The 24,239-nt window shown below is 38.8% G+C and overlaps 2 protein-coding genes across 7 annotated transcripts in view; one reads left to right on the forward strand and one right to left on the reverse strand.

The window, feature by feature from the left end:
• The window catches only part of fam13b (family with sequence similarity 13 member B), a 44,676-nt gene extending 36,574 nt beyond the window's left edge, over nucleotides 1-8,102 (forward strand). For all 4 annotated transcript variants that reach the window (XM_053505654.1, XM_053505655.1, XM_053505658.1 and 1 more), the window contains 6 exons: nucleotides 345-571; nucleotides 874-957; nucleotides 1,331-1,426; nucleotides 2,700-2,989; nucleotides 5,286-5,387; nucleotides 5,990-8,102. In XM_053505654.1, coding sequence (XP_053361629.1) covers nucleotides 345-571; nucleotides 874-957; nucleotides 1,331-1,426; nucleotides 2,700-2,989; nucleotides 5,286-5,387; nucleotides 5,990-6,113 — 923 coding nt within the window. In that variant the 3' untranslated portion in view covers nucleotides 6,114-8,102. The remainder of the gene's footprint in view (nucleotides 1-344; nucleotides 572-873; nucleotides 958-1,330; nucleotides 1,427-2,699; nucleotides 2,990-5,285; nucleotides 5,388-5,989) is intronic.
• A 147-nt stretch (nucleotides 8,103-8,249) lies between these two features.
• klhl3 (kelch-like family member 3) lies at nucleotides 8,250-24,200 on the reverse strand. Of its 3 annotated transcripts, XM_053505661.1 has the most exons (15): nucleotides 23,924-24,200; nucleotides 21,909-22,028; nucleotides 20,465-20,571; nucleotides 20,116-20,237; nucleotides 19,514-19,676; nucleotides 19,300-19,409; nucleotides 18,122-18,238; nucleotides 17,815-17,964; nucleotides 17,493-17,610; nucleotides 17,199-17,396; nucleotides 15,386-15,487; nucleotides 14,333-14,461; nucleotides 14,065-14,205; nucleotides 12,756-12,899; nucleotides 8,250-12,679 (listed from the first exon to the last, which is right to left on the reverse strand). In XM_053505661.1, exons 1-15 carry the CDS (start codon nucleotides 23,935-23,937, stop codon nucleotides 12,651-12,653), a joined length of 1,764 nt encoding a protein of 587 aa, XP_053361636.1. In that variant the 5' UTR covers nucleotides 23,938-24,200; the 3' UTR covers nucleotides 8,250-12,650. The 3 variants fall into 3 exon arrangements, with proteins under 3 accessions (XP_053361636.1, XP_053361635.1, XP_053361634.1); XM_053505660.1 differs by lacking the exon at nucleotides 23,924-24,200 and having other exon boundaries at nucleotides 21,909-23,331; XM_053505659.1 differs by lacking the exon at nucleotides 23,924-24,200 and having other exon boundaries at nucleotides 17,199-17,610; nucleotides 21,909-23,334.
• Between the last annotated feature and the right edge of the window lie 39 nt (nucleotides 24,201-24,239).

Below are 24,239 nucleotides of genomic sequence, written 5' to 3' on the forward strand. Positions count from 1 at the left end.
TGTCACATTTGTTTTGTTTATATAATCTTTTTTTTTTTTCCTTTTTCCCTAGTTAGTTGCCAAGACATGTTTGTGTTTAATTTTGCTTCTTTACGGTTGCACTGGAGCTATAATGTGAGACAAACTCAGGATGTTTCTTGGTAAAGCACATCATCCAACCATCCAATATTTAAGCATAATATCCTTGCAAAAAACAAACAAAAAAAAGGAGCAAACGTTAAACATAAATTCTGTTTTTCATTAAAACAAGCTATTTTTACTCTGTTATCCTACACTTTTTTGAATATTAGTGTCTCTAAAATGTCTTTCTCTTTCGTTTTGTGTTTGTGTGTGTTCTTGCGCAGATGCCAAACACAAGGCAGAGAGCGAGTTGACCCCACAGACACGCCCACGCAGCAACACACTGCCCAAGAGCTTCGGCTCTACTTTGGATCACACGAGTCCTGAGAGTCTCACCGAGAGAGAGGGTGAGGGACGGGGCTGCCGGCCCACCCGTGAGGAGACACTCCAGCTCATCGAGCAACATCTAAGAACTAAGAGAGAGGAGGACGACTGGCCTGAGGACATCAAAGTCAGTACAGCTTTATCGATTTGTCTCATACGCTCTGTTTCTTGCAATTGCTTTAAATTTTCAGTCCTCTATTAGTTTTAACTGTTCTGTAGCCAGTTTGATTAAAAGCTTATAGAAGCTAACGAGCATAATTTATCATGATCCTCTCTCAGACTTCAGCACCAGCCTTTTTTCACTTCATGCTTCATGCTGCTGTTTGGGTACAAAACCGATATTAAACATTAAGAAACCTGTCATTGATTTAAGCAGGGTGAAGAAAATATAATGCACAAAGTTAATGTTTATTTGTTCCTTTTGGACAGAAAATGTCAAAAGAGCATCTGACTTGTGAAAAGGCGGTGCTACAGAAGAACTTGCTGTATTATGAGGGACTGCATGGTCGTCCTGTAAGTATTAATACTGTCACACTTATTCTCTCACACACACAGAAACAGGTTCTAGTCCCTATGTATTTACTGTAAATGTTCATAACATAACAAGTGGTAGAAACAAATGTATGTAGTGCTTTGTGTACCGAATAGAGCATTGGTTAGTGTCTGTAGCACAACATTTATCTTGGCATAATTCAATGTCAATATTTTTACAATATTTTATGATGCCTTTATCATATATTATTAGAAAATTTATCAATTTAGAATTGTCTTTCATAATGTTTAGAAAGTACACTTACAATACCAGTATGTATGTGTATAAAATTCAGGTAGTATTTAAAGAACATGTGCTCTCCAGCTCACTGTTGATTTTATGTCTATATTCCAGGTCACGCGCGAAGAACGCTTGATTGTCAAACCATTGTATGATCGGTACCGGCTGGTGAAACAGATGCTCACCCGTGTCAGCATCACCCCAATAATTGTAAGGCCGGCCTCTTTTAATAGACATACTACTAACATGTTCAATATCACTAGAGTTTTAGTGTGTTGTGATGATATATGTAGAATATGTTATTATTAGTTTGTGTGTGTGTGAGATCAGGAAGTGTGACAAGGTTACCAGAATACATGCAAATATTCTTCTGTAATGGTAATTATTTATTATTTGTTAATTAAGTTCTGTTTGAAAATAGTGAATGTTTTATACATAATAATGTAGACATGATCATGTATGTAATCATACATCACAAAATTTGCACTAAAGATAATATTGTGCCTAATACTATTGTACAGTACTGTTTGTATGTGTGCATGTCTATACGCCTGTGCGTGTGTGTATACAGAGTCAGCCAAAAATAAAAAATAAACACACTTCAGGAAAAGAAAACCTTGTATAAATATTTGAATACAAAATTAATTGCTCCAAGTTATATATTGATATAGTATATTATATTATATTAATCTAATATACATAAAACTGTTTTTCTTTTCCTAAAGTGTGTGTACATTTTTTTGGCTGACTCTGTATGTGTATGTACACCCACCTTAAAATTTAGCATTTGCCCTTAGCATACAAATGATTTTCCGCATACAGGTGACTGAACCAAAATGTTCCCCAACTAAATTGTGCGCATCTTCGAGAGCCGTTCAAAACTTGTTTGCATTAAATATTTTTGTTGTTTTTTGGCTTTTTGTGCAAGACTTAGTGTAGACCTAATAGCATAAGTCCCAAGAATCCCCAAAAAGGACAGCAGCAAAAGCCTGGAGAGCCACTTTAATTTTGGTTTTTAAAGTAGCCGGTGCCAAGAAGAATCTTAAATTAAGGTTAAATGTCTGAGGTTTAATGTCTATTTATTTCATATTTTAGTTAATTAGCATTGTTTTACATGCAAAAATATGATTATTGTGTTGGTAGTATTAGTAATATGTTTGGGTGGCTAAAAAGGATTATCTGTATTTACATAATTTCCTGTGGGGAAATGCATTTTTCGCCTTGAGGTCTCGCCTCCGGAACGAATAAAATTATCATGCCGGGGTGTGTGTATGTGTGTTTATAAACATAAAATGGTTGAGAGGGAGAAAGAGCCATAAAAAATAGTTGATGAGTCATTGAGTAAGTAGGTGAAAGTTCAAATGATTTTCCAAAAATAGAAATTCATGTCGGTGCCAGTTTTTTGTTTTAGTACAGTAGACTCGTGGTTTAGAATCCAAATGTCAGGACCACAAACACTCACCCCTCCTTTTCATTATTTCAGGCCTCGCCCTCCAGCAAGAGACGCAATCAGACCCTGCAGCCCATCATCGAGGGCGAGACTGCACACTTCTGCGATGAGATCAAAGAGGAAGAGGAGGAGGAGGAGGAGGAAGAGCAGGAAAGTGGAGGGATGCAGAGCGAGGCGTCTGAGGTCATCATTGCTTTGGACCCGGCAGCCCAACCCAGCTCCCAGCAGCCTCTCCCCGATAGCATCCTTAGGCCCAAGTTAGGCGAAAGCTCTGGCAAGTTGACCCTCGACCTGCGCCTGTCCAGCTCTAACGCTTCCTCCATGTAAGTTTGATCACCTGCAGTGACCTGCCTTCTACTTAACAACAGTGTCACCACTCCAGCGTAAACCATTCAGATCTTTAACACTATTGTCGATGCAGTGCAGCCTGTGAGTTGTAGTTTTTAAGCTGCTTAGCTTCAGCTCGAGTGCACGTTTTTGCGTACACACCTACGTCATGCTGTAATTCTCGGGTATGAGGTGACCAACTCTCACACAGCTTATTTAAATCACCTGTAGTGGCTGAGAGTCACTGACCTTAAAGCCTTAAAGTGGATAAGGCAACAATCCTTTTAGACGAAAATGAGCAGCATGTTATGCGCTGTTCACTGCATTATTGTTATTAAAAATAAAAATATTGTTAACAATTGCCTCTTATTTAATGTATAGAAAGAGTTACTCCAGTGTAAACTACTACTCTACTACATATTGTGTAAATCACATGTAGGAAGCATATGTATGTTTGAACTTGAAATATGTAAAAGTAAAGTCACAAGCATTTCTTTCTGATCCACGTTCACACACAAAGCAGGATTCAACCAAAATGTTAAGGGTATTTACATGTTGTGCTGATTAAAAGCAGATCAATCAGATTCAATAATAATAGAAATACACAGGGCAGCATGTAGTGGTGTAGTGGCTTAGCACCGTCAAATCAGGGTTGGGGGTTTTAATCTCGTCTTTGGATTTTGCATTTTCTCCCCATGCTTTGACAAGTTTCTCCCACAGGTTTTGCACACAGGCACTAGTTGTAGGTTGATCGAGATTTCCATATTACCTGTAGTGTAGGTACTGAGTGTAGGTACTTGCAGAATGTACCGATCGGCTCCAGGTCATCCCCCCCCAATTAATTGAATAATACATTATTTTATAAAAATAACAGATGTGACCGGCTATATCACAAGCATGAGTGTTGTTATAATATCAATACAGCTGTGATTCGGTTGTGGGAAGTCATGTGATACACCAATAAAATACTGTTAAAATCTGATAATGCTATTAAGAATTCCCTAAACAAAAAAATAACTGTAATATCATTCATCATATGACCAAATATTTTGTTTTATTTTAGCCAGGTCAATAAAAATAGTTATGAAAGAAACCTTACTACAAATTTCTTGTAAAAACAAAAAACAAAAAAAAAACTTGTAGTGCGATGCTTGTAGTGAGTGTAATAACACTTTTAACAAACAATTTAACAAACTTTTGTTTAGTGAACATAAATAATTTAAACATATTAAGTATCAACAGTCTTGGAACATCCACAATCAGATTCAGGTTTTCCGCAGAGTCTTAAAAACTCTAAAATTTAAAAAACAAATTTTTTAGGCCTTAAAAAGTCTTAAATCCGCTGTTCTAGGTCTTAAATATTTTTTCACAGGTCTTATTTTTCCGATGTTCATGCAAAGCTCATTTTAATTCTATTTCTGTTTTTGTTGTTGCTTGGGACATTCCGTGGTGTTGTAGTTTTTTGTTTCACTAGTCCAAATATAATTTGCTGTATTACGACTACAAATGAGACCAACATGCAACAGCCAATCAGCTTTCTGTTATTGGCCCGAGTCTCTCACGGATTGTATGTTATCACAGATGTAAAACCGAGTCTACGTTTTAACTATGGGGAAGTGCAAGTTTAGCGATACTTGGCTTGAAAAAACTCAATATAAGGATTGGTTAAGGCCAGTTGCTAACAATGCATTTGAAGCATACTGTTTATTATGCAAGAAAACAATTAAATTGGGAATGTTAGGTGTACGAGCCCTAGCGTCTCATGCAAAAAGTGAGAAACATCTGACTGCTGTGAAGGGTCTTCAGCAAAGACAGCCATCAGCCAATTCTGCCAAGTAACTGGTGGCTCCATGCTGCCTAACGTTAGGCAAGGCCCACACTGCAGCTCCGCGACCCCCGTGAGAGACCTCCATGTCGCTTTTGGATCAGAGCCAACGCTAAGAGCAGAAGTGCTCTGGGTCCCCTACGTCGTGACTAGACACCAGTCCTGTAGTGTGAATGAGGAAATCGGTGAATTGTTTTAGACAATGTTTCCGGACTCTGACATCGCTAAATCATTTAGGTGCAGGAAAGATAAATCTATGTGATTCTGCAATTCTGCATTTTCTTTGGTGTTTTTGATGCTGTGATATAGGTCTTAAATTTAATTTATATTGGTCTTAAAAAAGTCTTAAAAAGTTCTAAATTTGACATTATGAAACCTGCAGAAACCCTGAGATTAGTGGATCAGACCTAAACTTGCTGTATAACGAGCACTACACCTCCTCATCCTCCTTCTCCTGCTTTCCACAGGCCTGAGCTCCTGGAGCAACTGTGGAAAGCCAGAGCAGAGAAGAAGAAGCTGAGGAAGACCATCCGTGAGTTTGAGGAGGAGTTCTACAAACAGAATGGAAGGTGAGATAGAGGTTTCTCCATACAGGAACTTACACATGAACGCACACAGCAGATGAAAAGGGCGTTTTCACATTTGGGCTGGTTCGAAAAGTCTGGTTCGATTTAATCAGTGCGAATACGATCAGTCCATTGTCCGTATGCTTCAAAATCTGTGATTGTAGACCGTGATTCTCTCATCTATTGACCTACACAGCCATAGCTGATACAGTAGGAAGACACGCAAGCATCGCTTTGGATATTTTGTTTTTACATAAACATCAATATTATTAGGCATAGCGTGAAGGTTAACCACTTTCTTCTGTTCTTTTCTTTAATGGCGGCTCACAAGACTAATTGGTGCATACTGCCACCTGCTGTATCGGAGGGTATAAATACAGAAAATGAGTGCTAGCTAGCTTGAGAGTGGGCAAAGGGAAGCAAATCATTTCAGTGTGCATAGGTACAAATCAATCGTGCCTAATGTGAAACCACCCTAAGAGACTGAGAGGTCAGATTTTACTGCAGCTCTGGGAAAGTGTTTACACGGCTGCTTATGTGTTTATTATGAATGAATTGCTGATTTCAGCATGAACTAAAAGCACACGTCGCTGCTCTTCCACTAGGAACGTACAAAAGGAGGACCGCACGCCCTTGTTGGACGAGTACATGGAGTATAAACGCATCAAAGCCAAACTGCGCCTGCTCGAGGTCCTCATCAGCAAGCAGGACTCATCCAAGTCCATCTAGAATCCAGCCTGCAGCGTCAGCAACGTTGACCCCCTACACCACCACCACCACATCAACTACATCACATCATGAAACAAATCGACATTCAAAGATTCAACAGGAGGACATTCTCTCTGTTCCAGTTTTTTTTTTTTTGTTTGTTTTGCCTGCTTGATTTATTTATTTTCTTGTTATTATTATTATAGTCGTGAGAACTCCTCAGCATGAAGAGGATGAACACACTCGGCGTTTAAGCCACTTCAACAAAAAAGTGTGTGAGAGTGGACACCAAGAACAGAACTTCCAACCACATCCCCAGTCAGCAATCTTTCTCAGACTTGTACCATTTATTAAAGCTACATCCCCAAACCCTGGGGACACGATACACACACACACTTACTGTGTGTTCTGGACTGAATTCTGTGTCTGTATAAATATCTGACTCTGTGTGTACACATTATGTTTGTGTTACAGGATGTTCACGTTAGATATAGAAGTTACTGATATGATACTTTGAATGTGTTTTTTTTTTTTTCTTAGCTATTCGCTAACGAGATAAACAGGAGAACATGTTGGTGCTCTTTTTCTTCTTTTCTTTTTTTGTTTCTTTGTTCAAAAATATACGTGACTCCTCAGCGACCTGAGGGTTGATCAGACTGACCAGAGAATTTAACGCTCATTTTTAAGCTCGACTATCGTATAGTATTCCTTCTCACGTAGATCCTTGTCTAAGTACTGTGTAACTACTAGATGTATATTTATTTATAGCACTTCTTCACTGTTGTAGATTAAAAGTTTTGTTAGTCTACGAGTAAAACATCACACTCAATGAGGTAGTAACGAGTGTGTTAAAAATCTAAGCTGATGTAATGAAAGTTAAGTTCCAGAGTCAATAGGTCATCTTGCGCTCAGTCATGTAGCGCACTTGGGACATAATCGCTAAACCCGTAGCGGAGTTAATCAGCCCGGCTGCTGGAAGGTCACGCCATGAAGCAGTGGTGCGTGTCCTCTAGGACGGTGCAGCTGTACTGAAATCCTGACGAACCTCAGTGAAGGAAAAGTCGGAACTTGTTTTGAAACCTACATTCCATCAGCTTTACTTGATCTAAAGAAAGACTGTAATGCATCATCACGGAGACTTTAACTTTTCTGTTGAAGTCACTTCCTCCTCCTCCTCATCATCATCGACTTGTCGAGATTAACTGTTCCTCCTGGAGGACACTGTAGCTCAGTTAAACTAATCACTGACCTGAAACCCATGACAGCAGTTGTATGTTATAGTTAAAATCAAATGTTTTATAAAGACTTTTGTTTCCATGCAAGCAGCCCGAAAGTCAAAGGCACCGCTGATGTGTTTGCATTACGCTCTGAGCGCCGAGTGCGAAAACAACGGGCGCTTGTTTTGACAGCAAGTCTGAGTCATCGGTGTTTGTGTGTACAGTTGTAAAGAGCGAACTTCCTCCGAAGAAGCGCTAGATGAGAAATCGAGGTCGGCGGATGCACTCGGCTTTTTCTCGAGTCACTACGCGTTGGTGAATGTAGGTAAAAAAACTTTTTTTTTTTTTGAAAGGTGTAGGAGCTAGTGAAGTTATATTTGCACAGCATTCTGAGAATGCAGCCCACTTGTTTGTTCAGATTTGCTTGTACATTGAGGCACTAATTGTTATCCGAAGGATGGTACTTTTTTATGCATGTAAATCCCCTGTTACTGTGCAACAGTTACATGTGGATAATCTTTTTGTTTGTTTTTGTTTTTAAAGACTATTATTTTGTACTCATTTTATAACCTTCATTTTCAAACGATCCACCTCTACAGTGTAGTTCCTAAACTAAACTTCTGCTTGTTTTGTACGTGTGTCAGTAGTGAAGTTGCATGGCAAATGTCTGTATTTTGAATTTTTGTGCCATGAAAAAGAAGCAATAACGAGGCACCGAGATCTTTAATCAGTGGAATGAGACGACGTCTGCATCCGGTGTGTGCATCTCCAATAAATGGCTTATGAGACAACACTCGTGCCTAAATAGATGCTTTTCCTTTATTTATTTATTTTATTTTTTCTAATACAGTATACTGTGCTTTGTAACTACTGAGTCTTCACCAGCCTTCCAGGAATAAATAAGATTTTGGATAGGTAATTGAAATGCAGCATAAGAGAAAGGAAGCAACACTGCAAGCGAGAGGCTTTTTCTCTTTGCTTTTGTTGAAGGTGTGTGGGGTTATAGAGTTCTGCTGCTACCCACTGACTCTTCACCTACATTTTGAAACCATAGTGTAAGTAAATTAGCTCTTGCTATTCATTTGGCAAAAAAAAAAAAAAAAAAACAACTCTTGTAATTTTACTAGGTACATATTTTCTAAAATTAGAATTAAATGCATTTTACTACATATAAGAAGGAGAGCATCATCCTTGTAGCACAGACTGAACAGCCGGGGAATGTCTAACAGGCACATTCATCAGGGTTTTTCTATTTCTTTTTTTCACCAGAAAACCCTGGAGACTTTCTCCATGGCCTTTTTTTTTTTTTTTACAATGTCCTTACTTCACATGCTTATAATGAATAAAATTTATTACGACATGTCTTTTTTTCTTGACAAAACTGACATCAAAAAAATAAAAAACAGCATAAAACAAAATACAATACACACCCCTCTTAAATTCTGTACAAGATTAGAAAGTAACATAATACAATTTATTTTTAAGCAAGCAGCATGAATAACAGTTCATTTTCCAAGGAATGTCCATTAACCATCTATTATAATATTATTATTATTATTGCATTTACTGTAAACAAAATTGTTGTGATTGCAATCATGTGTAGTTATCTAAAAGGCTCACAAAAGAAAAAGTCCACATGAGAAAATCTTTTTTTTTTTTTACAATATGGGGGTTGTTTCCATGGCGATGTGTAGCTGGGCAGATTTTAGGGTGACCAGAATGTGAAATATTAATATATAATATTACATAAGAAATAAAACATAGTAAAGCATGCTGTTTTTGCTAAAGATTTATGAATAATAAAAAAAAATAAGGAACACTTTTTTTTTTTATCAGTTTATAGTCACATTTAAGGACATGGAATAATCAGGTTCAATCCTGTTATTACTTGTATATTTTAGCAGCTATGAACAGCCTCCCATTTTCCCTAATCAATAGGAACAAAGAATTTTAGAGTTAACGGTTACAATAACTTTTACACATCATATATTTCACTATATCAACACATCCTTTTTAAAAATTCTTTTTAGTGAAGTGTCCACCAGTTGTTATTGCTACAATCGAAACAATAATTGATTAAAATATGTGCATTAATATAAACCTGTGGTTAGCTTTGCTGTTACAGAAACTTAACACTGCCTGTTGCGTTATCATTGAGAAAATCAACAGCACTGTGGAATTAAAAATCTAATGTAAAAATTAAATACATCCGACTCAAAACAACCAAAGGAAGAAAAGAAAAGAAAAATGCAGCAGTTTAAAACATGGAGAGAAAAAAACAATCCTGAAGACCTGGTAATATTGCTTCTGTCTTTTATTTTGCTGATGACTCCCATGTTGCTGATTAAACGATTGCTGCCCTCCAGTGGTCAGAACTGTTATGACACCTATTATTTGATGCACATACATTTCATTGGAAAAGACTATGTTCATTTAATGATGCAGTCTTTAAGAAAGATATGAAAGTCCAGTGTTCAGATTACACACTAACATCATTTACACATTTGCAGCTAATACAGATACTGATACTAACTGCATTAACAAGATCTGGGTGTCACCATCAGTCCTGACACAAGCGCAACCTGTTCCAATAATTCAACCCATGTTAAAGGAGTATTTTGTGACTTATTGCACTCTTTGCTGCCTGTAAGAACAGCAACTGTGAGTGATGGGTTTACCCTTTCTTTGACTGAGCAATTTTCCGGCACAAGCCTGAAATAGAAAAAGTTCAGAGATCTACTGCACTGCAATACCGCAATTCAGTTTTTCTTAGCCAACATTGAAACTGTATCTTTATTACAGGCTGAAAAAGCAGCTTTAACTAGTGGCACGGTGGCGTAGTGGTTAGCATTGTGGCCTCGTACCTCCAGGGTTGAGGTTCAGTGTCCTGCCTTTGGTTTTGTGTGTGTGGAGTTGTTGTACAAGTTCTCCCCATGTTTGGTGGGTTTCCGCCCACAGTCCAAAGACATGCACATGCCATTTCCAAATTGCCCATAGTGAGTGTGAGTGTGTGTGTGTGTGTGCTTGTGCCCTGCGATGGTATACACCTCCTAGTGCCCAGAGTCCCCCTGGATAGGCTCCAGGCCTCCCGTGTCTCTGGCACAGATAAATGGTATAGACAACAAATGTGAGAGTAAGTGTGCTTTAACTGCATAGTCGCACAGGACTTGCATTTTAATACTGTTTATGGTAAACAATACTGATAATGAATCAGTCGATTTGGAGATTTCTTTCATGATAAAAATAATAAACCATTGCTTTTGTAATCACACTTGAAGAGCGGCTCTAAACCTGAATAAATGTCCTGTAAATTGAATGTAACATTCTCTCACTGTCGAGAAAGCTTATTAGTGAAACGTGTTTCTTTAATCCCCGCTGCATTTATTGTATTTAAACTCCTGACTGTTCTCTTCCTATAGAAAATACATCTGTTAGAAAAATGTTAATTGTGCTTGCAATAGTGTCGCGGTTCTTTACAGAGACAAACATTTTATTTTATTGCCATTGAAATGCATGCTGGCACGGTTAAATCTGCTTACAGTTCAATATTATGTTTAAAGAGGAAGAGAAATCAGTCTGAAACAGAGTTCTAGACTGAAATTCACAACTGGTTGCCCTTTGCACCAGTCTTATAGTAACACCCCCTTGAGCGTTTTATCTGATTAATTATTCTTGCATCGATCACTTTGAGGCTCCACGATTAATAAGCGTAGCAAAAGTGACCACTACGGGATCATTGCTAAACATTTTGTAGTGTGGAGTGTTCTTAGCACAGTGGTGACACACAGGAAAGTGTGTGCGCTTCTAAAATGGGTGTGGGTCATGTATCACATGTGTTTATCACTTTCTAGCCTCTTCGTCAGTGTCAGTTGTTTTACCTGTTGGTTCAGTTCTGGCTTAATATAAATACGATGCAGTGACAAGGAGTCATTTAAAATCCCTGTAACGTCTGATGATATTGTGAAAGCAACAAAACACACTACAAAGTCGGAGTTTATTAATGTTAAAGGCTGTGCTGAAAAGAACAGAAATTCTGCTAAGGATCGTCGCTAATATGCTGAAGAAATGCTGACACTGCTGCTGAGAAGACAGAGGTGAAAAGTGTATTGCACCAAAGAATGCTAATCTGCGACTTCTTTATTTTATCCCCCCCCCCCAAAAAAAAATGACACCTGCCTTCTCCACCTTGTCCTTTCCTTTGTAGTGAATTGTTCAACAGAATCATTTTATCAACTTTGGATTGCTTATTGCTTTAACTTTAAAATGCAGAAAAGCATATTGCTCCATTTCCTCTATCAGCATAGCAACAAAAAGAAAAAACAAAAATGATAAAAAAAAAAAAATACACCTGCACATTCTGACACCTCTGTCATCTCAGCATTTACCAGATTCGGTATATTTCGACACCACTGTTTCTATTCCTGACCTTTTCAACAGTGACTTCACTTAAAGATAGTTAATGCATGATATACCTAATCTAGTACATTCTTCTGAATGTCTTCTTACGTTGTAGTTAATACTTGGTCATGTGACATTTATCTCGGTTCACGTAAACGTTTGGTGCACCTAATAAACTGGCTTCTCGAGTGCATTAGTGAACAGGTCTGCCTGATAATAGCATTGACATTCATTTGGCACAGTAGTGTTAACGACCTGTTTCTCTGTGTCCCAGCACAGATTTTTAAAACAAAATTTTTAAAACACGTTATGGCACACAAGCAGCTGGCTACGACCATGCTCCCATTAATTAATTGCTGTAAAGAGTTGCTTCTACAGTACATCTATTCCTTCCAAGAGTAAAGAATATTTTTTCAAAATGAGTTTGAGGAAAATAACCAGAATACCATCTTGTCCTGCTACAGGTTTACCTGATGATATTCAATGGTGCGAGCTGGTTCAGTTCGCAGTAGTGATGTTAAGTGATGCTGAAGGCTGTGATGATGGAGGAGGATACAGACTACACCAAGGACAATAGTTATTAATCAGTAGTAGAGCAGAAAGACGGTACATTCTGTACCTGTAGTTTAAATACTGCTGTTTAGATCTGCGTGCCAGGTTGAGTGACCGCTTCACTTCATTCTTCCAGCCCTTTAAACCCTGCCTTTTTTTACCCCGTTTTTACTGATGACTTGAGGTCTGCAATAATCAGCAGAAGCAGATGGCACATTTTTAGGGCATTTTAGTGGTCGATCCGGCACGATTTCCGCACCATCATGGTGAGCGCAGCATTAGCGTGACCAGGGCAGAGAGACACTCCTCCCACAGAACAGCTTTAAATGATGGTATGTCTACCTCGGCCCTTCGTTTCAGTCCGCAAGCTCCTGCTCACCACAGCGTTTAGTCATAACAGCTTGTCGATAACTGACACGCCTGAAATGAAAGACAGACCAGTAAGCACAGAGTGTGTAGACTACAGAGAATGAACATACTGCAGCAAGGGTCTCACCTGCGTAGCTGCGTCCGTTGCTCATGTTGGTGGGAATCAGACTCCACTTGTCAGTCGCAGGGTTGTAGAACTCTACTGAGGAAAGGTTACATGAGCCGTCGTCCCCACCGATAACGTACAACAGCCCGTTTATGGCACACACTCCTGCACAAGTCATGATACACACAAACATATTAAGTTTGTTAAGAACTTTTTTGACATGAAAGAATACAAAGCATACAGGAAAACACTGTTTCCATAAATGTTACATTTCTTGTTTTTCCTCAATAGTCATAGAAGTATTATATCATTCCTAAGATTTTTCTTTTTTAAACAGGCTTAAAAGAAAAAATTACACCAATGCCACAGCCCTCTACAGAACCCTAATGAAATATACCTTTCTGTGGAAATTTTTAATGGTATTGGAAAATAATCGATCTGAAACTTCATAATAGCTACAATATATAATGGAACCACATCATATGAATGCGCTTCCTTACGAATTTTGACTTAAAATTGAAATGTCGAATGAAGAAATTTGCTTTAGCATACAAACCACTTTCGGCATATGAACGAACTAACTAACCAAACGGTAGCTAAGTTGCACGAACATCCCCGAGCCGCTCAAAACTTGTTTGCATCAGTAAAAAGCCAAGCAGCCAAGTATGATCAGTAATGCTGACCGAACCCCAGGCCTCCTAAACCTTACTAACGCTTTTGTAGCTGAAAATACAAACAACCATGCTTCAAAATCCAGTGGAGATTATTTGGTGTGATGGTCGGGGATATGAAATAAAATTCAGAAACTAATTAAGCTCTGGATCTCTATTTTTAATATAAAAAAAGCTGTTCATTAGGTTCGGCTTTGTATATACACCTGCATATACAGTACCAGTCAAAAGGTTTGGATTTATTTTCTACATTCTAGAGCAATACTGGATTTTTTCAAAACCCATCAAGCACCATAATAAAACCCACCTTCATGGCTCTCATGAAGTCCTTTCCAGGAAAGCAAGACCAAAACCTACCTCAAAGTTGCTGCAGAGGAAAAGTTTACCTCAGAAATCACCAATTAACAAACAGATTAGAGCTGTTATGAAAGCTTAGATCTCAATATCAACAGTTCGAAGGAGATTTTTGTATATTTTGGACGCCTTTTACGACGAATAAAATACAAATCAGGAAAGGAAATGGATTTAGAAGTTATATAAAAGTAGAAACTTTTGACTGGTAGTGTAGATGCAGTATGAGGTGCTGTAACTACTCCCTGGCTTAATGCACCTTTTCATCCTAGTGATTTATTTCTATGCACTCTCCTGAAACTGCTCACCTGCATTCCTTCTGCACATGTTCATGTCACACACCTGCCTCCAGGTGTTAGTAGCAGGGTCAAAAACCTCTACACTCTTTCTCACAAGTGGACCATCGTGTCCCCCTGCCGCATACAGCTGCCCATTCAGCACTCCTACACCTGCGTGTGCACACAGACACATACAAACCACAGTAAACAATGTTTATGTTATGTGAAGCTTAGGATGCCGGTTAAAGGGTCAGCAGGTGGCAGCACAGTACAAATGAATGTAGATTCAGTTCATTACCTGCTCCACTGCGTCTGGTGCTCATGTCGGCTACGTAGTCCCATTTGTTAGCGACCGGATCATACTCCTCTACAGTGCTGAGACACTGACGAGATGCACCATCGTAACCCCCAACTGCATAGAGTTTACCTGAAAACACGCACATTTTATTAAATTAAATGTGTATTCATAAGGCAAATTTACACTGCAGGAATGTTTATTTTCTTGTTAGTAGGTTTTGAGGACCTGCTCAGGACAGGCTGTTTGTTACTATGGTCATACTGTACATACAGTACAGTATAATCAGGCATCAACTTGTTTGCCCTGACAGGTAAAATGTGGCGTGTTATTTAATAATTCATGTTTAATTCCTTCAAAAGTCGTACTGTGCTTTTTAAAGCAACAAGATGCAGATTTTTTTTTTTATCGTGAATAAGTGTTAGATTTAACAATGCCTCTACAAATTTCTAACAGAAGTTGAAAGAAGTCCTTGAAAAATAAAAACAGCAACAACCCAAGCTGTCTACCCACCCCTTTTCCTCTTTGTGCAGTACTTTCTTCTTCTGATGATAAGTTTGCACCATCAAATCCCACTGCACATATATTCCATTGGTTATATTATTATATTATAGTGCAATTATCTGATTTGTTCTTACATTATCTTTATTGTTGCTGGTCTCTAAGAGCTACCAAATAAATTTTTTTGTATTACGAGAGTCTCTTAATCTTTATTACAGCGTTAAAAAAAAAAACACTAGGTGAAATTAAAACATTATTGACAAAATCTAAATCAATCAAACAATCAATCAATGAGCATGTTGCCAATAATGACAAAGTCGAAACCCTGGCATCACTGTAGGCTGTGCAGGTTTCTGTTTGGGCTAGTTTTTATTTTTACAAGATAAAAGCACAAGTGTAAGAAACTGAAAGTCCTTGGATTTGCTGCCAAGCTTTTAGAAGCAGTGCTGTATGGTGAAGAAATGAGATAAGGAACAAAGCAGTGTTTCATAACTAATGCTGAAACCAAATTTAGTCGTGTATTTAACAAAGCATGTGAAATGCAAGAGTGTTTACCGTCCACCACTCCCACCCCCACGCTGCTTCTCCTGGTGTTCATAGGAGCCACAAAAACCCAATCATTAGTCTTAGGGTTGTACGCTTCCACCGAGGCTAAACCTAGTGGGGAAAAAAAAGATCAGAGTGAGAGTGAGGGAGTGTAGCAATGCCTACACATGTACCAGCTATCACACAACACACATACACAAAGATATTACATCATCACATTTGGCATTTTCTGTAATAGAAAACCTAAATCAAGGCTGTGCATCTACCTGCTGCTTATAATCCACTTTGCCACTAATACAGACGTTTTACTCATGCTCCAATTCTTTGCTATGCTCTTCACACATCTTCTAAATGCAGAATGTTTAGCTGAGACATGTTAATATTTAGATGCAGCTAATAATCAGGGATATCTTGGAAGTTATTTTACCTAAAACAACAGTTGTTTACCATGAACTACAATCTGAAAAGTTTATGCACACCTGAGGATCACACACACAAACACACATTTGCTAACCACCACTTTTCCTAAAAAATTTTTAATTTTTAATCATTTTGGGCACTGATGTTGGGAAACAAGGCCTTGGGTGCAGTCAGAGTTCCTGTTTCTCTCGCTTCATGCACTTCCTAACTGCTGACGTGCACTTTGCTCTGTAATAGGGTCAGTCAGACCACATGATCTTTTCCCAGTCCAATCTTTATGCTCCCTAAAAACCTATTTTGATCAGCCTCACTAACAAGTGGTTTTTACTATTGATTTTTTTCACTAAGCAACTTCAAGTTTTTAAGTGATCACCATTCACGTTTATATTTTTCCCTCACAGCTGACAGTTCAGCAACTTCCTTACAGGTTTTGACAATGTGTTGGATTCTAAACCAAGTACCAGTTAATTAAAAGCTCTTTAATTGATTCTTTGCTTAATGGCATCCAATAATTTTCCCCTTCTGAAATGGGATCCTTTTTTGGCCAGGCAGTGTATAATGCTACAGCATATAAAGATGTTGTATACAGTTGTGTGCTTCCAGCTTCGCAAAAGTTTGCAGAAAATTAATATATGGGTGTGATAGTTAGATTTCTAGGAGTATTTTGGTAATGTAGTGTACACTGTCCCTCACTGTTGTATTAGAATAGCAAAGGCCTTTGCTTTGTTTTTGCTATACACTCACACGTTTGCAATAGACATTTAGGTATGGAATTAGATGAATGTGACCTGACGGATCAGAACTGAAACTTAAATTTAAAAGGCAAGTATCTCTTGCTTCTAATAACTGTATCAAGCAGAGATCATACTGACATCCATAAAAGGGTTGCGCCATGTAATGTATTGTAATGTTTTTTTTTTCAGGCGTGTTCCACAACCTTGTTTTTTTTTTCTCACTCACTCATCGACTCTTCCACTTTATCCTGTATTCAAGGTTGCGGGTGGCCTAAAGCCTATCTCAGGGGACTTTGGGCAGGAGGCAGGGTACAACCTGGACAAGGTGCCAATCCATCGCAGGGCACACATACATACACAAACTCACACTGATTCAATTTTGGAAACGCCAATTAATCTAATCTGCATGTCTTTAGACTGTGGGAGAAACCCACAAAGCACGGGTGGAAAATGCTCCAAACTCCATGCACACAGACGGGAATTGAGACTGGCTGGGAATCGAACCCGTACCCTGAAGGTGCAAGGCGACAGTGTTAACCATTACACCACCGTGCCACCCTGGTTTATTTTTCCCCCTTGAGGAAATTTTTTTCGATACGTTTTCTGTAAGCTGTCTCTAAGATATTTTATCAACTATTACATTAATGGTTATTGAAATCTAGCTGTACCTGTACTGCCATCAAATCCCCCAACAGCGTACAGCAGGTCCCCCAGCACGGCGGCTCCCAGTGTACTCCGGCGTTCCTGCATGCTGGGAACAGCACTCCAGTGATCCCTCACACCATCATACATGTCCACTGTCCTCACACGGAGTGAACCATTGAAGCCCCCGACTGCATAAACCTTACCAGCCATAAACACCACCCCTGTACAAATCACACACAGACATTTTATACACACACACAGAGGGTTAGAAGTGTGAGCAGTGAACATTAAGAACGAGGCACTAAGATGATACATACCTGCTCGGCAGCGTCTCGAAGGCAGATCAGCCACTTGGTACCAGCGATCCTCCTGAAAATCATAGCACTCGACGCTGCGTATGGCTTTAGGCGCCTGACCTCCCACCACAATCATCACCTTGCGGAAAAAATAGAAAACTATTCTTAATTATTGCACTTTTCCGACACCAACTCAATGTGATGGGAGGGAAAAATATAGGACGTAAACATAAGAAAGTGTATTTTCATTTGCGTTGCAGAAGAAAAAACCTGCATCTGAGTGAGCAGGTAATAAGAGAGAGCATATCTTTAGAAAGAGAAGACCACACACATTATCTCACACCTTAGGTAGACTGACAGGAGTGCGTGGCCGAGTTCTGTCTGTCTTTATCAGGTGCCGCTGGTCTGCAGGCAACAGGTGGTACTTCATTGCTTCAATAAGGAAATCCTTACATGTGTTGTTGTTTTTTATCAAAGCCTCCTCTTCTACAATCTAAACAGACACACAACAAACCGGGAATAAACTAGTGGGTCCAAAAGAATTAAACAATGAACATTGAAAAAAAAAAAAAAAGGTAAGAAATGTGTGTTAAAATAAAGTCAATACAAAATGAATGTAAACAGTCTGAGCAGAACATAGACCAGCCTACCTGAACCAAGTAATCTCTAGATAACAGTGGCAGGCGAACATGCTCCATGAGCTTTGGCATGTGCTCTAAGCGTGCTTCCTTATCATGCTTTATCCACGTAATCATGGCTTCAAACACCTGAGGGGGAAAAATTTAAAGCAAAACCTGTTATTTCTTTCTACTGAAGAAAAATAGGCTGGCAGAATGCTTTACACTGTATCACCTGCTCGTGTTGACACTGCACTGCATCTACAGTAACAGCAGCTGACAGCAGCTCGATGTGTGAACGCTAATGTGGGAGGTGAAGGAGAGAGCAGCAAATGGTGTGTGAGGCCTCCGACTTACACACGGCTCATCTCCTTCATTTCCACAGCAGGCTGCTGATCTGACAGACCTCAGGCATCTATTTACTGAACAAATCAAGTGTTCAACCCTGACAGGGATCTGGTACTGAGACTAGCACATGCTCTACACTAATGCGACCAGAACCGACAGAAAAGTCGTAATTTCTTTAACATCATGTGGATGGCCGGGTGCATTTATTAACCGGGGAAGAGGAAGCCAGTGGAGACAGTATGGTGACCTGGATGATGCTCTCCTGAAAATCCTTGAGACCTGGCATTCATGTGGATGTTACACTGACTACCTACACGTTACTGCAGATCAAGTATACCCTTCATGGTAACAGGATTGCCTAATAGCAGTGGCAGTTACAGTTTAATGCACCCTGACACACAATACTGAACCCTGCCGAGCAACTTACAGGACTTAGAGGTTCATTAAGCATCTATCAAGTTTATGAAGTCTATGCCTCGATAAGTCAGAGTTGTTTCGGGACTAGCCAGGTGGTTAAATGGTAATGGTTTGTTAGTGAAAACTGGTGAAAATAGTGAATAGGAAGTAATTTCAAAACTTGGCTTAACTGTGTTCCTGTGAGAATTAGACTTATACAGATATCTCACTTAGCACAAGAAATAAAAAACTTAAAAATAGTTTGTTTTTTTACCCACAAACCGACCCGTTATACAAGTGGTTTGTTCTGTCCATTGCTGTATAAAAATATGCAAATCATATGCCTCAAACATTGCCTTCAAATGTTTTAATGGTTAGTCAGGAAGTTTGAGGAAGTAATTACTGATAGATAAAAACAGACAGACTACACAGTACTGGTGAGATAAAAGGTTGAAAATAACGGTTACCTTCTCTTCCGTGGAAACAGTCAGCTTATCACTGGAGATGAGACTGCACACCTGCTGCAGGGAAAGACCCAAGAACTCTTCTCCTAGCATGACCTCTGTAAAATGCTGCTCTGAATAGCACAAAACACCACATTTACACAGGTTACGCAATTACTATATATACACACACACTCTCTCTCCGGATTTATCGAGACACGCTTGTGCTCCAACTCACCAGCGTAGGCATGGGACTGGCTGAGCAAGTCAGTGCAGGTGTGCAGGTCAGCAAAGGCACGGATACCCAAGCAGTTAGTGGGATGGAGCTGGGCCTGCAGGAACTCACAGCACACCTGCCTCACCTCCATTAGCTGCAGTAAGCTGGCTGCCGGCAGCAGCACCTGTCCAGACACATTTCATAGATCAGTGATGGATAATAAGCTACAGATTATGATTTATGTGCCAGTGCACTGTTCACAGAAATAGCATGTGTCTCTTTAGAAATCCTGTTCTCCATAACCACAGTATCTGTGCTAAACAATTCCTTTTGTTAACATCAACAAAATGCCCCAAAATCCCTCAACATGGTCTGATATCCCCCTCACTTCCCTGGACCATCAGCTCAAAAGACAATAGTGGTAAACACAAGCAGGACTTTCCCTTGCTTCTTCCACATTTCCTCCAGTAAAAAATAAGAGGAAATGCATGAACCTCACAGAGATTTAGCTGGAGAAGATAAAGAAAGTGCAAGCACATTCCAACACAGGCAACAGAAAAACAGGCAGTTGATGGCAGTAGTGACATATACTCTTCTACAAAAAGCCTCGTGTTTTAACCTACCTGCACATTGTCCACTGTTACTTCGATCTCTGCTGTGTAAATATAATCCACCAATTTCCTGAGAGTCTGTCCATCCATGTCCCTTATCTCAATACATGTGGCCTTACTTTCACTCATATCTCCTGAACACAGTGAACACAATATCAGCTGCCATATCATTTAAACTCATACTAAAAACACTTCTCAACAAATTTAAGTATTTAAGTACAGAATGTACTCTTGGGTTAATTGAGTAAGCATTTAGATCACACGTTTTAATCAAGTTAATAGAATTTATTTAATCAGTGAATATCTCTGGAAATCTTGGTGTGTGTGTTTATATTTGATTATTGCTTAAAAAAAAGCAAACCTGTAAACATAGCGCAGAAATAGGGACTGCAGGAGGCCAGGACCACTTTATGGGCAGGTATTTCCTCTTTACCAGCTACCAGCAGCACATCACAAAGCATCTTCCTGCTGCACTCACATGCAAAAATAAAACAAAATACAATTTTAAAGATATTACTTTTTGCTTAAAAATAAATATTTTTATAGTTATAAAAATAACCATAGTATATATTTTTTTATTTTAATAAGTATTTTTTTTACAAAATCCCTGCAGAGGGATTAGGGTTAACACAGAGGACAAGTTTATTTACAGCTAACAGCACCTCGTTCTAGAGCTGTTGGCAAGGCTTTACAGATCGTGACTAGCAGATGCATCTCAACTGTCCAAAAAAGATTATTGCATATTCAAGATGCCTTGAGCACTGCTTTACAATGCATAAAAAAATTAAAATCAGGAACGACCATGGAATTAGAAAGTGATCCCAAACCTTTTAGCGGTACTGCATATACAGTAATAAGACATAATCAACAGTATAGAAAAACCTTTCATATATTTGCTGCAATTAAATACTGGCACCGCCACAAAAATAAAAATAAATAAATAATAGAATAAATAAATAATAGAATAAATAAATAAATGGGTGTGATATTTCTAAATCAAACATCATGTTTTAACTCCACTATGACGCCTGCCAGCATGGTGGCGTAGTGTTTATCTGCTTGTATTTCCAGGGTTTAGGATTTGAATCTCATGTGCAGGTAAGTCTGCATGTTCTCTTTCTTTTTAGGTTCAGAGTTGCTACTCCAGTTTCCTTCCAAAGACGCGTCATAGACTAATAAGACCTAATAAATTTGGTGTATAATCAGCTATTGCTTACCTAAATGTCTGTAACACTCCTGCAACATCACCTTCTTAAAACAGTTAACAGCACTTATACATTCTGTACATATGACACTTTAAAACAGACAAAATTTTAAATGTTAAATTGCCTAATACAAAGTCTTTCATAATAAAGATATTTAACTAACAAAACAATGTCAGTATAAACAGAGATGAGTCTATTTAACAGGTGACAAAAAGGCCCGTGTTTAAATGCTATGAGTGAATTTTTACCTCACATGATCACAGAGTAAGGTGTGAATGATGCGGATAATCAAAACAAGAGTAAAATTTAAGCATTATGAGAATTTGGTAATAAATCTTTATCCATAATGATATCTTTTGTGTAAATTGTTTATTTAACTTAAACCTTTAACTGCTCATTTAATTCCATTTCACAGTTCTCGAGACTCAGAATTTAAAATGCTGTAACTTTACATTTAGGTAAGACACATTTAAAAGAGATAGATCAACAAAGTTCTAGAGTTTTCTGCCAAAATGTGACCATGTGGAGAGCTTTCCCCACAATGCCACTCAACTTAAACCGTGAAATATTAAATATTCAAACTTAATTCCAGGCACAAACCTCCTCAGGTCATTCATGATCCGAAATGCTTTTCTCATATGCATGTGATTGAAGGTGTGCATCCCTGGCTCTCTCCCATCCTCGTCCAACTCCAACACCATCCCGGACAGAGCCTGGCTCCTGGCAGTGAAATAAACATGGGATGAGGTTGTACACATTTTTATTTATATATAATTTTTTTCCCCGAAATCAGAAATCGGGATGTAGATTAGATTTAGTTCCCTAATGAGCGAGGCAGCGGTGACGAACATTTGGATTCTTACAAGAATACAAGATACAACGGTTTGAACCTGAGCCTTCTAATCATTAATCCAATACCTCAACCACTGCCCCATGCCCGATGTTTTCGTCAGTTTGTCAAATTTGTCATGACCTTTAATTTTAGTAGCAACTCTTAGAAAGAGCAAATTCAATTCAATTTTATTCATACAGCGCTTTAAACAATGACCATTATCACAAAGAGGTTTTACAGATTTAAAAAGAAAATTGATGAACAAGCTAAGCACGATGATGGCAAAGAAAAACTCCCTTAGATGGAAATAGGAAGAAACTTTGAGAGGAACCAGACTCAACAGGGAACCCAACCTCATTTGGGTGAAATTGGACAGCAGGGATTGATCAGCAGTCATACTAAGTGTTAGCAAGTTGGAAGTTTAGTATAAAAGAAAAGTTAAAATGTTAACATGGAGTCCACTTTCATTATTGGAGGCTTAGGTACAAAGCTGTTTGCAAGAACTCCAGGCCTGAAGTATTGAGTGACTGCAGTCACGAGTCATCAGAGAACAGCTGCCTGCATCAATCTTTGGTATCCACTGATGCAAAGGTAAGATTTGGGCATAAGAAGCACATTCTTTAGAAGATAAAGTATAAGGTGAACAACTTACAGGAAAGAAGGTGATTTACAAGTTCAAAAAGAGACATGCATCAAGATAAACACATCTCAGTGCTAGTCCTAATGGTCTGCTTTGCTTGCTCTTGATCTTACCAAGCAGATAATCATTAAACCTTGGGTTAGCTGGAGAAAAAAAAAGCAAAAACATACACTGTTCAGGCATAACATTATGACCACCTGCCTTATATTGAGTGCCACTATAACGTTAATGACGTGTGTTCTGACACCTCTCTATTTGGCAGTAGCTCTTCTATTGGATCAGACTACATGGGCCAGCCTTTCCTTCCCATGTGCGTCAGTGAGCCTTGGCCACCCATGATCACCGGTTTTCCTCCCTTGGATCACTTTTGGTATGTCTTGACCACTGTAGACCAGGGACATCCTAAGAGTGGTGCTGTAGTTTTGGAGTTGCTCTGACCCGGTTGTCTAGCCATTACAATTTGCCCTTCTCACATTAGCTACAATTTTATTACATTTGCGGCTGGAAGTGTGTAGTATATATATTAGGCAGCAAGTAAACCTTTTTGTCCCTGAAGTTGATGTGTTGGAAACTGAAAAAATAGGCAAGCGTAAAGATTTAAGTGACTTTAAATAGGGACAAATTGTAATGGCTAGATGACTGGGCCAGAGCAAGTCCAATCATCTTAATGTTCATAATGTTCTGGCTAATTTCCCAGACTCATAGTTAGTGCACTACAGGGTTGCCAAGTCTTTAAACAACCACTAAATCAACTTAACTAAGTGTTTTCCAAAATGTCTAGCTGATTTTTTTTTTCTTGACATTCAATGTAGCGTCATTAAGTGCAAACTGCTCTAAGAAAATGTTTGGTTAAGTATCTCATTAACCATCAGAATTACTTAAATGTCTATCTGGAAAGTATTTAACGTTGTGTTATGTTGATGAAAACAGCGCTAAAGTTAAATCCTTTCTGCTGACTTGGTCCTCATCATAAACACCACTAGCTAGTTTGGCTAACGGTGCGTTCTGTCTCGTGTTATCTCATTACTGTAAGTGAGCACTGGTTTGTGCGTGGGTGTTTTATTATAATTATTATAAATATTATTTTACCTAACTTTATATTACGTATTTAAACTGAGTGAAATGCGGTTGTGAGCCACTCACCCGACCGACTCCATTATTTCCGGAACGCTAGCACTGCGGCTAACAGAGGCAGGTTTGCTAAAGCTAAAGCTAGCTCTCCCGTTTAACCGGCTGCGGCTCGCGCTTCATAACAGCCGCTTGTTATCCCGCTCCCCGTTTCGTTACCGTAAGGTTAGTGTTTTATATATATATATATATATATATATATATATATATACACAGGTAGTGTATTTGACCGTGGGCTAATTCGCTTAGTGTTTCAGTAAAGCTGAATGTCAGCTGAATTTTGTTTACATTCGTGAAAGTCAAGTCTGAAGACCATCTCTCTCTCTCTCTC

This window comes from Clarias gariepinus, chromosome 10 (genome assembly GCF_024256425.1).
Source record: "Clarias gariepinus isolate MV-2021 ecotype Netherlands chromosome 10, CGAR_prim_01v2, whole genome shotgun sequence".
Taxonomy (NCBI): domain Eukaryota; kingdom Metazoa; phylum Chordata; class Actinopteri; order Siluriformes; family Clariidae; genus Clarias; species Clarias gariepinus.

Excerpts from the sequence above, each read along its gene's own strand:
- klhl3 (XM_053505659.1), bottom strand. The coding sequence starts at position 22,066 with ATGTGTACAACCTCATCCCATGTTTATTTCACTGCCAGGAGCCAGGCT. Across the intron at positions 20,238-20,464 it reads TTTCTGCGCTATGTTTACAG|GAGATATGAGTGAAAGTAAG; the intron begins GTTTGCTTTTTT and ends CACTGTGTTCAG. Across the intron at positions 18,239-19,299 it reads CTGTTTCCACGGAAGAGAAG|GTGTTTGAAGCCATGATTAC; the intron begins GTAACCGTTATT and ends TTTCCCCCTCAG.